The sequence below is a fragment of the Marmota marmota genome, unplaced genomic scaffold, assembly GCF_001458135.2.
Source record: "Marmota marmota marmota unplaced genomic scaffold, marMar, whole genome shotgun sequence".
In the NCBI taxonomy this organism is placed as follows: Eukaryota; Metazoa; Chordata; class Mammalia; order Rodentia; family Sciuridae; genus Marmota; species Marmota marmota.
In genome coordinates this window covers 18,053,517-18,068,755 of record NW_025999998.1, presented here as the reverse complement: position 1 = coordinate 18,068,755, position 15,239 = coordinate 18,053,517, and the positions used below count along the sequence as shown (strand labels likewise).

The 15,239-nt window shown below is 38.6% G+C and overlaps 1 protein-coding gene across 8 annotated transcripts in view; it reads right to left on the bottom strand.

The window, feature by feature from the left end:
• Positions 1 to 334: 334 nt before the first annotated feature.
• The window catches only part of Gcnt1 (glucosaminyl (N-acetyl) transferase 1), a 32,576-nt gene continuing 17,671 nt past the window's right edge, over positions 335 to 15,239 (bottom strand). For 3 of the 8 annotated variants that reach the window (XM_015492945.2, XM_048806927.1, XM_048806925.1), the window contains exons 2-3: positions 3,462 to 3,610; positions 335 to 2,173 (exon numbers count right to left, since the gene is read on the bottom strand). In XM_015492945.2, the coding sequence (XP_015348431.1) occupies positions 735 to 2,021 (1,287 nt within the window). In that variant the 5' untranslated portion in view covers positions 2,022 to 2,173; positions 3,462 to 3,610 and the 3' untranslated portion in view covers positions 335 to 734. Of the gene's footprint in view, positions 2,174 to 3,461; positions 3,611 to 5,104; positions 5,176 to 10,069; positions 10,990 to 15,239 lie in introns of those variants that run through there. The other 5 variants (XM_048806929.1, XM_048806931.1, XM_048806926.1 and 2 more) reach the window with 4 other exon arrangements.

Below are 15,239 nucleotides of genomic sequence, written 5' to 3'. Positions count from 1 at the left end.
GCACTATGTTGCCCAGGCTGGTCCCAAACTCCTGGGCTCCAGCAATCCTCCTACCTCAGCCTCCTGAGTAGCTAGGATGACAGGGGTGCAGCACTGTTACCCTGCTGATGCCTTGAATAACTTAATAATCCAAGTGATGCATAGAAATTGTCGTTTTTTTTTTTTTTGCTTTTAAAAATATATGTGTGTTGTTATAAGCAAAAATAAGTCAGAAATAATAATGTTAAATCAAACCTATTTAAGATGGACTACAGACACACCACACAGTATAATTTTAGAGCAGAAAGTAAAATGTTTATAAGAATCATTTAAAGTAAAATCAAATTTTTATTCCAACAAATATAATATCCGAGATAAATTTATATTCTTGATTGATTATTGCTATAAATTTCTTCATATCAGGAAAATTGTTATATTTAAAATCCTTAAAATAATTTTGGCACAAGTCAAATCTCGTTTTGTTAAGTCCCTGAGCTCTTTAACAATCCCTGAGGCTGATTCCTACATTGGCCTCTCTCCCAGCCCCATTCTGGTCTCGCCTCCACAATGCCTTGTCACCGTATCCAGCCCCCAGTCACTTTAAGTGCCCCCCTCATGTTGACTCTAGATACTATAGGAGAATCCTCACCCCAAAAAGGACACCATATAATCCTTCTTATTGTCAAGGCAGAGAAAGCAGATGGGGGTATGTTTTGAGTATTTTTCTTATTGTTCCTAAAATTTGCCTTCAGTGGTCAGTGTTCTAACATCTCCAGGGCTTTATGCCTCAGATGCTCATCCAAACACTGAACAGCAAAGAGATCGACGTCCAGGTCAAACTTATTGGCAAAAAAGTGGTGCTTACGTAGTATCCAGTTCAAGTCGCCAGCTCCGAAAACACACACTGAGCGCACATGGACCCCGCTGCAGGGTGGGTAAGGTGCACCCTGGGCAACGTCACCTTCAAAGTACTGCCACTTGACAAACCTGGCAACTGACTGCATGTCAGACAAGTCATACTTGTGGCTTAAGGACAGGGAGCCTGGGACCTCAGGGATCCTCTGAATAGTGGCCCAGAGATACTCATCTGGGCTGTACGTGTCTTGTGCCCACTCCATGAACTTTTGAATGTTTTCATTCTCTAGCACATACCTCACGTACTCCCTACTGACCACAAAATAGGCACTGCCCGAAAACAGAGGTGTTTTGAGTGGAGGATGCACTTTGACAGTCCCCGTATTAGTCAACTTTCCGTTAATGACCACATGATGCTTCTTCCACCTTTCTTCTTTATTAGATGGCATCTTTTCCGTTTCCAGGTTGTTTTCACCCATGAATGACTTGAGCTTCCTGACAATTTCCAGGTTGGTTTTAGTAGGAAAATCTAACCCACAAAGATTGATCAAGTACTTCCAATTGGCACTCATTCTGTAGAGGTCCTTCATGCAGTTGAGATCGGCCTGAACCCGACTCCAGGATGCATAAACTACATTCTCCAACTGACTGGCCACAAAGACGTTACTGAAACAGGATGCGATGCCCATTACCGCTGCTATAAAGGAGTCCTCTGATTTTTTGTCTACATGAATGCAGTAGAAATTCTGAGGCATATAGATGGCCCTCAGGAGCCTGTCAAGCATTTCAATTTTGTGATGAACCACTATGGAATATGCAATTGGGAAGCTTTCCTCTTCTTTACTAAGAGGTTCTACAATATATTTACGCATCTTAATGAATGAAGGGCAGTCACTGGTCATGTTTATATAGTCAGATGGTGTCCACCGAGGACGTTTTCTAAATTTCACTGTTAGCATCTCAAGCTTTACCTTCTGGATTTCATTTGCATCACCCTGCAAAATTTTGGTGCAATTAATATTATTACTAGGATTATCTCCAACAAGCTCCAGGTGTCTGACACTTACAAATTCAGGCTTCTGATGAATCCTTACAACAGAGAAAGTTATTAGGGAAAAAATAAGAAACATAAAATAGTATTTAGTGGGACAAGAAAAAAGTCTCCTCCGCCATAAATTCCTCAGCATTTCAAATGACAGTCCGAGATTTTCCTCTAAGTGATCTTCTAGGCTTCCAGCACCAATGATCTTCCTTCTGATTTTCTGTCCAGCGTGGCCTTAAGAGTTGCCAGTTTGAATTTACCAGAAGTACAAAGGCATCTTGAAAGTGACCAACAGCACTAAAAGAAAAACAGAAATGATCTTTATAAATATAGAACTCAAGAACCGTGCTATTTGTTATGAGGCTGTAACAAAACAAAAACAAAAGTGGGTTAATCAGCAAAAAGGGAGTTTTACAGGAAACCCACAGTCTCCAGTATTAAAACCACAAGTTGGAGGAGGAAAAACCTAACAACCCCACCCAGGCCTAATGTTCTAAAATATTCCACAATAAACACTTTACCTCTCAGGTACACTGAAGTGCAAAACATAGTGGACGATCTACCTGTTGAACTGTCCACACTGGGCAAGTTTTTGAAAGTAAGCCAATTGTAAGAATTAGCACACCTTCTCTCTCTCTCTCTCTCTCTCTCTCTCTCTCTCTCTCTTTTTTTTGGCACTGGGGATTGAACCACTGAGCCACATCTCCAGCTCTTTTTTATATTATATTTTATTTAGAGACAGGGCCTCACTAAGTTACTGAGGCTGGCTTTGAACTCACGATCCTCTTGCCTCAGCCTCCTGAGCCACTCGATTACCAGCATGCGCCACCAAACAAGCTAGCACACCCTCTTCTTGAAATGGTTACACTAATTTCAGTTCTTCCTGACATCTATTAAAGTCCACCACGTGGCATCAGCAGCCATAAGATCTGAAGAGATCAGATATCCACTTGGCTTTTTCCTGATTTCGGATTAGGGCTACACTTAGAAGTTCAGGAATGATAGGGACTTCAAAGGATCTTTGAAAGAAGGGAAAGTAAACTGAGTTTTCAAACTGAACCAAAGGGCTCAGCTAAAACCAGACCAGATTTGGGACTGTGTTTGGGTGACCCTACATTTAATCTCAGTTCCATGTCAGGCACTATATGAAGATACAGCCTGAATTTCCTAAACTGAGTGATTATACTAATTAATACTAATTATAATTATAGTACTAATTATAATTATTAAGCCCTCAGAAAAACAAGAGCTGTATATGACAGAACTTTTGTCTACTTTCTAATTTTTACTATATAAAATGCTTTAAAAAAATTCAAGTATTATTTCATTTTTTAAAAACAACTTTATAACTTGACAATTGGTTCTATAACTAATAGGTGCTATTCTGAAAAAGATCAAATACCATTAGTTCTGACCATACTAGATTTAAAGAGATTTGAAATGAGTTTTAAACAGCAGAATTAACACTGATACTTTAAATATTTCATTAGGAAGTCAATTGTGAAGATCAATAATACAAATGAAAATAAACAGTTGGCCATTATTAGTTTAGAATAATGTTAAGAAAGGTATTCAGACTTTTTACCATTGAGAACTAAGGAAAGTGTGGATCAATAAGTGCTGAGATTCTTGGTAACATCCTGCACCCCTTCAGAGTACCTCTCACTGCCAGTTTTCTTCAGTGAATCAGGCGTCCAGTGATGGTAATATGTCCCTTGAAGCTTTTTTAAAAGTCTGTGAAATGAAAAGGGAAATGCTTGAAAGGATATAACTATATGTGTACTTGCAGCACACAAGAAAGCATGCTGGTTCTCTTTGTATAGATGTACTTTTTTTCCCCTCAAAATTATGGCAGATTTCTATCTTTTAAAATTTGCTTCTCTATAATTGTATTTTCCTAATGCTAAGGTTGTGGTTGGTAAAGGTGTGAAAACATACTGACATTTGGATCTCCCCCCAACACCTGAAGTGTTAGGGGATCGAACCTGGGGATTTTGCATGCTAAATAAGTGCTTTACCACTAAGTTACAACTCCAGCCATAGGCTGAGCATTTTGAAAGGAAGCTCTAGCAACATTTCCCAAAATGTGTGACAAGGGACAGTTTAATGTTCAAGATGATTGGAAATCCAACATATCCCACCCTCACTGTGAAACTTCCCAATGCTCACTGGCATATTAATGACAATCCTGTAATTGAATAAGCTGCTTGTCTCATTTTCTTCCAACTACCTTAACTATTAGAAAGCAAACAATTCTGGTAAAATAAGGAATTTCCATCACTAAAACATCAAAACAAGAAACAACAATGTGCCCCTAAGCAATTCCTGCCCAATCTTTAGCAGAACATGAAGCTACAGCAGAGCCTTACAGGGGCCTCAAACTATAAATATAGAAAAACTCATCCAAAAAGTCACTAAACAAACACAACAAGTCCTGGGCAGGGTAAGAGTAGAGGTCTGCTTGCTAAAATTGACATATTATAAAATGTCCAGTTTCAGCAAAAATATTACAAGGTATGCAAAAAACAAAACAAAACAAAAAACCCACAAAAGTTCAACCCACATATAAGGGGAGAAATAGTCAATAAAACTGATCCCCAAGGAAGCCCAGGCACTGGATTTAACTAAACAAAGACTCAGAATGACATTTAACCAGCTGAGAACTTTAGTAAAGGGAATTTACAAAACAGAGCCAACAGAAGTCTGGAAATGCACAGTTAAAATAACTGACTAAAAAAGCTGGCTGTGGAGTTCCAACAGCAAGTTTGAAATGACAGAAGAAAATTCAGTGAAATTTAAGACAGGCCAGCTGAGAATATATATAGTCTGAGGAGCAACAACAACAACAAAAAAGTAAAAAAAGTAAACAATGCCTCAGAGAACTGAGACACCATCAAGCAGACCAACAAATAGCAATTAGAGTCCAGGAAGGAGAGTAGAGAAGAGGGAAGAGGGGCGGGGGCAGAAAGAATATCTGAATAATGACTAAAAACTTTCCAAATCTGACTTTAAAAATACTCATCTGTACATCCAAATAGCTTGAAGAAGTCCACATATGCAAAATGGTATAGCTGGTTTGGCAGGCAGTTTGGCAGTTTCTCACAAAGCTAAGAGTAGATTAACCATTCAATCTAGCAATCAAAGTCCTGGTACTTACCCAAGATGAGTTATAAATGGATATGTACACACAAACCTACATATGCATGTTTTTAGCAACTTTGTTCATACTTGCCAAATTTTTGAAGTAACCAAGATATCTTTCAAGAGGTGAATGAATAAACAATTTGGGATACATCCACCTAATGATAAAAGGAAATGAGCTATTTAGCCACAAAAGATATGAGGAACTTTGAATACATGTTGCTATGTGAAAGAAGCCAGTCTGAAAAGATTACATACTCTATATGATTTCAATCATATGACATTCTAGAAAAGTCAACACTACAGAGACATTAACAAGATCTGTGTCTGTTACAGTTTTGGAGGGGAAAGGAGGAAGTGATTAATAGGTAGGGCACAGGTCAGTTTTTAGGGCAATGAAGCTATTCTGTATGATACTGAAATGGTGGCTAACTGATGTTACACATTTGTCAAAACCCACAGAATAAAACACAGAGTGAATTGTCAATGAGAATTATCAGTAGTTAAGTGATTAGGGCTGGGTATATAGCTCAGTGGTAAAGCACTTGCCTAGCATGTACAAGGCCATAGATCTAATCCCCACAACACACACACACACACACTGATAATAATGCACAAAGGAGCCTGAGGGTGCAACTCAGAATGCTTTCCTAGCCTATGCAAATTCCTGGACTCAATCCCCAGCACTGTATTTCTATTTTTTTTAAAGTAGAAATACAGATTCAATTCTAACAAACATACCATACTAATGCAAGATGCTAATAATAGGGGAAACAGAGTGAGGGGGTATGTAGGAACTCTGTCCTTTCTATGAAATTTTTCAGTACACCTAAACTGCTGAAAAAAATAGTCTACTAAAACCAAATAAAAACTAATTTGCAGCTGGGCGTGGTGGTGTACACCTGCAATCCCAGAAATTTGGAGGCTGAGACAAGACGATCAAAAGTTTGGGACCAGCTACAGCAACTTATCTAGACCATCTCAGAATAAAAGATTAAAGCAAAGGGGCTGGAGACATAGAATGCCCCTGGGTTCAATCCCTAGTACTTTAAAAAATAAAAAATAAATAAAATCACAAATCCTAGTTCAATGAGATCCAAAGAGTACAATCTCAAAAACACCTTTACGTAGGCTCTTCATAATCAAACTGTTGAAAAACAAAGAATCTTGAAAATGTAAAATGATTATTCCATGGGTCCTGAAAAATCACTAACAACTTCAAATAAAAAACAATGGGTACCAGAAGATAGTGGATGTTATATTCAATATGCAGAAAGAAAAAGACTATCAATTGTAAATTCTATAATTAGCAAAATCATTCAAAAAAATGAGAAAGTAATACACTCCTAAATAGACAAAACTAAGAGAATTCACCAACAGAAATACCCTCCTAAAAGTACTAAATGGAGTCCTTTAAACTAAAATGAAAAGATTCTGGATGGTAACTCAAATCCACAGGAAGAAATAAAAAGCAGCAGTAGAGGTATATAAGTAAGTAAAACATACAACAGTACAAAAGTTAATTTCTTTGTAACAATTTTCTTTTCCTATTTGACTTAAAGGACAAACACACAATCTAATGAGAGATGTTTTGATTTTATATATTTACCACCATGGTAAATTCAGAAGGGAAATCATTAAAAGAAATTTTAATTAACCATTAACATACTTTCAGCACCTAGAACATTTGCCCACATAAAAATTGGCTAAGAAATGGGAAAACACAATTTCACACAGAAAGGATTCCAGGATGAAAAGAAGTTTCAAGAGAAATAAAACTTGCACATGGTATATAGTATTTTAATGCACCTTCAGTCATCCAAAAATTTTTAGTTTAACTAGAAAACACTACCTAGGAAGGAATGGAACAAAATAATTCTCCATGCAAAGAAAAGTCGGCACCTACAAGCAATGACCCTTCATCTGTGACTTTAAAAAACTAAAACGAGGAAGTATAAGGATACTAAGTTCTAAAAACAAGAAAACAGATTCTGTTCTTTTATACTTCTAATAACTAGGAGAGCAGGTCAAGGAAGAGGACCATAAAAAAAACATCAAGTGCTCCTCTGGTGACCACAGAGTCGCTACAAGTGTTTGAACACAAAACTAACAACCTCTGGGTCAAGGAAAGGGTGCTTTTGAGTACTTGATGGAATGTGAAGGCAGGCAATGACCCTGGGGGGAGAGAGAGGAGGCAGAAAACAGAATTGGAGTAGTAAAAGGTGAGAAGTAACTGGTTAAGCAGACCCATGAATCCCTGCCTGACTGGAGGAACCAGCTCCAATTACACTACAGGATCTTCAAAGGGCTCAGGAACCAGAGACCCTGCAGCTCTGAAGGGAGACTTGGCAGCTGTTTACAGCGCAGGTGGGTCTCCACCTCAAGCCTGGCAGAGGTCCCCAGGCTGGGGCATACCAGGCACCAGGGAAGGCAGGGTTCCCATCCAGCAAACAGGATCACAGGCACAACATCTTCCCCATTCCTAACCAGTCTGCCCCTCTCAGTTCTCAGAAACATGTCAAGCCAAGGAAGGAGTTTCATTTACTGGGAAATCCAACTAAGCCAAGAGAAAAAATAACTGTGTTGTTTACCCTGGGAGTATCTTAAAGTTCAAAGGAAGTGGGCTGTTTGGGGAGAAGAAAACTATTCATAATATAGTCAGATAATGCTTTCAATAAAAATAGATAGATAGCTGGGTTTGGTGGCACACACTGTAATCCTAGTCACTCAGGAGGCTGAGTAGGAGGACTGCAAATTTTTGATCAGTTTAGTGAGATATGTCTCAAAATAAAAAATGAAAAAGGGGTGGACATATAGTTCAGTGGTAGAGTCTCCTTGGGTTCCATGCCTGGTAGTACCATACACACACCACACACACATGCACACACACACACACACAAGCAGGGGTGGAAACCATTGATGAAATAATTTGAGAATACTTCCAAAAATGAAGGAATTGCAAAATCCCCTGAAGTCCCAGTACAATGGATAAAATCAGACCCATACCAAGATACATTGATTAATCGGTCATGAAATAACAGAATACTGGGAAAAAAAGACTATCACACAAGCTTCCAGAGAGTGGGTCAAACTAAGCCACATAAAATGAACTCAGAGGCAGAATGTCTTCATACCTTACAAATCCAACTACAAAAAACAAAAGACAATAGAGCAATTCCTTCAAAGTGCTCATGAAAACCAAATTCCAGCTCAGAATTCTTATACTCGGATGAGCTGCCAATCAATATAAGTGTAAAATAAAAACATTTGCTGGCTGGCAAAGTCTCAAAATGTCCTTATGCACCTTTTCTCAGCAAGCTACTAGAGAACATGCCTCATCATTGGGATGAGGAAGATGTAGCTCAGAGGTAGAGTGCTTGTTTAGCATGTGCAGGACTCCAGGTATGATCCCCAGCACTGAAAACAAAACAAAACATAAATACCACCCTACCACCAAAAAAAACCTTAAGCATTAACCAAGAATGGGGAAGTCATAGTAAGAATCAAAAAATGGATCTAGCACACCAGGAAAGAAAAGGGAACCCCCAGGACCACAGGGAAGGGACATTCTAGGCTGAACACATAAGAAACCAAGGAGAACCACAGCAGGCCAGAGCAGGTCCAGAAGCTCTAGGAGTGATGCCCTCAAGAAGGTAAAACTAATGGGATAACTGATGGAAATCAACATGCCGAAAACTGATTTTAAAAATGGGCAGAATTTTAGGGTTGAATTTGTAATAAACTACCTTGAAAACAAAGCAAATGAAGCAATAGCTTTGGACTAGAAAGATAATTTGAAGATAATTTTGGACTCCAAAGGAAAGCAGAGTCATGCAATAATGGGGGGGAAAAAGCAATTATAATGTACCCCATGGTTTAGCTAAGAACATCAGGGTTTTTATAATGTAAAAACTATCAATCTAAATTTGAGAAAACTATGTTCAAGATCCTGGTTTCCATCCCTAGGGCCAGGCCAGGAGAGAGAGAGAGAGAGAGAGAGAGACATTTTTATAAAACAGATTAGGAGCAATAGAACAACAGGAATGATGGGTTGGAAAGGGTTAGAGTGCCCAGCACCATATAGTTAGCTGTGGCACCATGTTTTAGATTACTTTGCTGCTGCAAGTTAAAGGGCCCTTTTTGAATTTTATTCCACCACCAAATGTTCTTTGTGTGCAACAACTCAAGGTAGTAAGATTCAGATGGGAGAATAAAGTAGGGGTAAAGGTCATAACCTAGTGCAAAACTATTTTCACAGTGATAACTGCATGAGCAGATGCATGTACAAAGTTTCCAAACCACTAATTATCAGATCTAGATTCCAGTTTGAAATAAGCAAGAACACGAGAAGACCTACAACATAAAAAAAGAAAAGCTATAGTGACATTTTAAAATAAAATCTATTAGATATGACTAGCATATACTTCTGTATTTCAAAATGAACCAGACGTTAACAACTCATATCCATCCCAGTACCATAAACTTACAAAATTAGTAAGTTAATTTGGAAAACACCACTATATAGAGAAGAAAATGAAAATTTAAAAAAAAGTTTAAAGAAATGAGCTACATGTAGTTCAGGCTACATTTTCCTTAATTCCTTTGTTAATAATTAAAGGAAAAGTAATATAAGAGTAAGAACAGTATATACTTCTAATTATAAATTAATATAGCAAAATTCTACCTACAGTACCATTTTTTGAAAATGGTAGAAATACTCTTTCACAAGAAAACTACACTTGCACATACACACATACCTAGAAAGATATACACACATATCTCTGCATCTGGATGGGCATGCACAAAGAGCTGGTGGTGAATCAGGGTCCACACCCTAGTGCCTCTGCAACAGGAAGCATGGTCTAGGTTTGTTCAGTTGGCTTCTAGTCCCAGTGAATACTCTGGGTTGTATTTCACCCACACTCCAAGGACTATTGTTCTGAGAACCAGAGGCTACTGTGAATGGAGCAAAATACCAACTACTGTGTTTGAGGCCAAAGCCATTCAGTCTTAGGATACTTAGGATAGCAAGGGAAGGAGCCCCCATATCACCTGAAGCAGATCAAGAGAAGGAGCAGGAAGAAGATGAGACTGAAGACGGAGGCCTTGCCATTCTGTGTAGAGTTCTTCTTTCTTAACATTGGCAACTCAGTAGCTTTATTTGATCTCAGGGTACCTGGCCTCTGGGCCCCTCACATTCTTGACCTGTTTGGAGGGTTGTCTCTGATGCCTGTCACTCACTTAGCTTCTCTGAGGTTCTTTTTTAAATTTGTATTTATTTATTTTAAAATTTGTTCTAATTGAGGTTCTTTCTTGATAAGCAACAGCACAAATTTGGGGTATCAGATTACATGGGTTTGAATCATAAGTCTTCTGCTCACTTAGCTACATGACCATGGGAAAACTATGTAACTTCTTTATGCCTGGGTTCCTCATCTGGAAGACAACATATTCTGTGTAGGGTGTTCATAGAGATTCCTTATGCTAACATATGTAAATCACTTGGGAGAGTTCCTGGAGACATTAAGCACTCCAAAATGATGATGCTGTTGTTTTTATTGCTATCACAGTTTTGGTGGGCTTTACCTTCTGGTGGCATAGTCTTCCAGTTAATCTGCTGAGAAAGATTTCTTATGACTTTTTATAAAAATGCCTTTTTTTCTACATCATATTTGACCAATAGCCTAGCTGGTTATTTAGAATCTAGGTTACAAATAGTTTCTTCTCAGAATGTGGGGCTGAATATTGCGCAGTGGTGGAGTGCTTATCCTAGCATGAACGATGTCCTGGGTTTGATCTACAGCCCCACTAAAAAAAACAAAGTAGAGAAAGACAATGTTACCTAGAGCAAAGTATAGCATGCATACAACCTACTTTAAAAGATTTATGCTCCCTTAGCTCAGGGTTCCTTTCCTAAAATGCAACCCAGGTTTTATATACTTTCACCTGGCCCTCTGCATTGCCCCATGCCAATTAGGGCTTGAGAAACCAACATGAAAAACACCAATTCTTTACTACTGGTATTACTATAAGTAACAAACTATCTTTCTTCTCTGGCCCCTGAGTCTTTTATTTTTTCCCCCTGTAGGATACATAATAATTGTTAACTTTCAAATCAAGTAAAACTTTACACCCTTCATAGTTTTTGGCATTCTGTGGAAATATTTTTTTTAAAGAATGTACATTTATAAGTTTAATTAAAATAAGGATGTTTTTAAGCTTTTAAAGGTAGTAATAAAATTAAGAGTTATAAGGATGGTTAATCAGTTATCAGTTTTTAAATATAACTGCAATAAATCAATATTCTAAAGACTTTGGGGGAGGGGTAGCCAGAGATTGAACTGAGGGACACTTGACCACTGAGCCACATCCCCAGCCCTATTTTGTATTTTATTTAGACAGGGTCTTACTGAGTTGCTTAGCACCTTGCTTTTTGCTGAGGCTGGCTTTGAACTCATGATCCTCCTGGTTTAGCCTCTGGAGCTGCTGGGATTATAGGCACGTGCCACACTAGAGTCTCAATAAATAGAACAAATACCAGAATTTTTCTTTTTACAATTCGTTTTACTGTTTAATCACATATATATGATGTGACACATTGTATTTTTGTGGCACACACCTAAACACACAATATACAATGTTTTATAATTATATACAATTTGAAAATATAGAAATGAAGATACAGAAGTATAATTAATGAAATGTTCAATGCTCTCTTCCTAATTTTATGTTAGACGAAATAAAATAAAATTTGATTTCTATAGTCACCTATAGAAAAACTGATTTCCCCTGAGTTTGATGTCATAAAAAAGTTCTATAGAATTCTTTTTCATTTACTCTTTATACTACTTTGAAACAAAATGTCACTTATAGAGCATTCATTTCACTTAATGGAAATAGTATCTTTCCTCTTTTTTCTCATTGTTCTCTCCTCCAAAGATACATGAAAGCCTGGGAGAAAGAAAGAAACCTGCCCTTTCTGCCTACACACTTTGCAGGAAAGATGAACTACCCCCACTCTATGTCATGAAGTAGAAAGCTCATTAGGAGGAAGGAAAAAAAAAGTTTCAGAAAGGCTTCCTTGGTTACAAGTGACCTGAATCTTGCAAATGGGTGGGATTTAGACACCAGAAAGAAATGTGTTCCCTACTTTTTATATTCTTATTCAGGAAGTAGAAACCTAAAGCAAAGGAAGCTGGAAAGGAAACAGAGATGGTAATGTAGAATAAGAGCAGTTTAGAAAGAGGAAGGTAAGAGATGATAGCACTTTGCCACTCGTGTTTTGTAACCCTAAGGTCCCCCTTTCCCACTTTACTGTGTCACTAAGTCTGTTTCTCACTGTGGTGAATTCTTGTAGAGTGATGATAAACAGCCACTCACACATATACCTATGTGTCTGTGCCCACGTGTGTGTGCGCACACACACAGAGACTAAAGGCCTATGCCCTCCATCTAGATCTCTCTTTAAACCCCAAATGTCAGCTAGAAAGGGTGAAGGAAAATCTGATCACTGGCTTGGGTTAATCCTTTCCCACAAACCCAGAGACAATATAATAGAGTCAAGAAAGAAAAAGGAAGAGGATGGAGTGAGCACACTGGCAGGGTCAGGCTGGGCACGAGTGATCTTGCTGAAGAGCTCTCTTCCCAGGGCCACCTCTGTGCTCCATCAAGTGTGGCCACCACAGTGGAATCATGGCCAAAGCAGTGGGGCTTAAAGACACCAACTCCAGCTTGGTACTAAGACAAAAATGGAAGTGAAGAAATACGGGAACACCATTTCATGCTCATTTAAAAAAGGATTCCACATGATGGTGTTAGAAATACATTTGATTTTACACACAGATTTCATATATACCCTTGAAAGTCAAAGGAACATGTTCATGATTGTATGGAAGTATCAGAATAAAGAAATCATTTTAACAGTAAGGAAAAGGAAGTAATACACAAAATGTGAGCTACCGTACATCCAATGGATAGTATTCACATCTTAAAAAGGAATGTCATTCTAATATATGCTACCACACGAGGAGCTCTGAAGGCAACATGCTCACTGAAACAAGCCAGGCACAAACAAACAGACTCTGTGTGACTCCATTTATGGGAGGCACTCAGAGTAGCCAAGTTCATACAGACAGAAAGTAGGGCGGAGTTTCCAGGTCCAGGGAAGGGTGAATGCTATCTAGTAGGTACAGAGTTTCTATATTGGCTGGTGCGGAGTAGGGTGGGATGGCTGCACCACACCATGATCAGACTATATGCCTCTGAATTTCCTAGTGACACAGTTTTAACCCCAAGGTTTTTTTTTGTGTGTGTGTGTGTTGGGGGGGGGTACTGAAAATGGAAACCAGGGATGTTTTACCATCAAACTGCACCCCCAGGACCTTTTTTTTGCTTTTTGGTACCAGGGATTGAACCCAGGGGTGCCTAACCATGGAACCACATCTCCAACCCCCTGTTTGCTTTTTATTTTGAGACAGGGTCTTGCTAAGTTGCTTAGGGCCTAGCTAAGTTGCTGAGACTGGCTTTGAACTTGCAGTACTCCTACCTCAGTCTTCCGAGTTGCTGGGATTACAGGGGTGTGCCACCATACCCAGCTAGTGGGTATTTGTTTTTAACCTCTTTATTAAGATTAGGTCAAGATACTTCTGACTCACAACTTGAGTAGACACATCTTTAGTGCTGGTAAGTACAGTTAGAGAAGACTGTTATTTATTTATTCACTTATTTTTGTGGTGCTGGGGGTCAAACCCAGGACCCTATACCTGCTAGGCAAGTGCTCTATCCTCAGCCCTGAAGAATATAAATCAGAAGAGGTTTTGAAAATTGATTTAGGAAAAGATAGACAACGAAGGAAATATATTAGGAAGGAAGGTTTGACCCCAGGTTGTCTGAAGAAATAAAAGGAACTTTTTTAGTTTAGTGTCATGAAAATTTAGGGATTAAGAACAAAGATTGTCTGGTTCTTTCTCAAAGGCTAGTGCACTGCCTTCTTGGACTATGTGGTTTTACTGTTACCCTAATTTGCTGGAAGTCTGAGTAATAGCAAGACTGCCTTTTACATGGGAAAAACCTGTCCTGTCTGGCAGGGCAATCTATTTGCAGAGGCTGAATTTGATAGGCCCCAACGGAACTATACCTATTTATATACACACAGAATACAAAGAGTTGTCTTTAAAAGGAATCTTCAACCTCATTACCACTGCAGGCCAAAAAGGAGTATAAAAGATCTTGTTGTCTACTTCAAAATTCCAGATGGCCTATATACATTTCCTTTCTTCTTTTTTCTTAATATAAATGTAAGTAGTTTCTAACGTTGAAGATGACACCACAGTTTTATGGAAACCAAATTTTGGACTGGAAAGTCACTTTAAAATTCATTTTGTCCACTCTTAATTTTGAAGATGAGAAAACTAAGCCACATGTCAAGAACAATACTGCAGAAAATCTTATGGTGGCCTTGGTTTTTCCACTGAGGTTACTGAGCTGGATGAAACTTCAACCTATCCAGTTTGCACAGACTGCGGGGAAGGGGGACAGGGAGTGGTGTTCTGAATAAACCAGATTTTAAATGCTCTAGTCTCCACCAAAGTTTTGTTAGTCCCAGAAATTATTAGTCTTAATTTTAGAGATAGCTCCCAAATTCTGGATTTTCAGTTTGCTAAATGTGATTGCTTAAGTATTCTCATTCCAAATGACAAAACACAAGCAGCACCATTAACAAGAAGGAAGAGGGCTTTCTTTGCCTGATTTCCTCTAGCATGTTCAAAATCCAGCTTCCTGAACCATATGATTGTCCATTCTTTGAAATCCAACATATTTCACTATTAGAGGCCACAGAGCAAAAGAGAAGTGTGAAGTCAAGCAGAAATGAGCATAGATCCTCACAATAAAATGTACTAATGTGTGGTCTTTGCAAGTTGTCTTCATTTCTCTGAACTTCAGTTTCTTATCTGAAAAATGGAAATCATGGGGCTGGGTATTTAGCTTGACTAACATGTAAAGATCCTGGGTTCAATCCCCAGCACCCTCCGCCCCTGCCAATACCAATCTCATTTAGTGGTGATTAAAAAAAATCTATATAGCAACCAGCAGAGGGATGCCCAGTAAAAAGATGTCATCACCATCACCTCTCAATCCCACATAACTCTATGAACCTATCCATCCACGCCTGTGCTTTAGTGAACTGCTTCAGGTCAGGATCTAGTCTTATGCTTCATTCCTG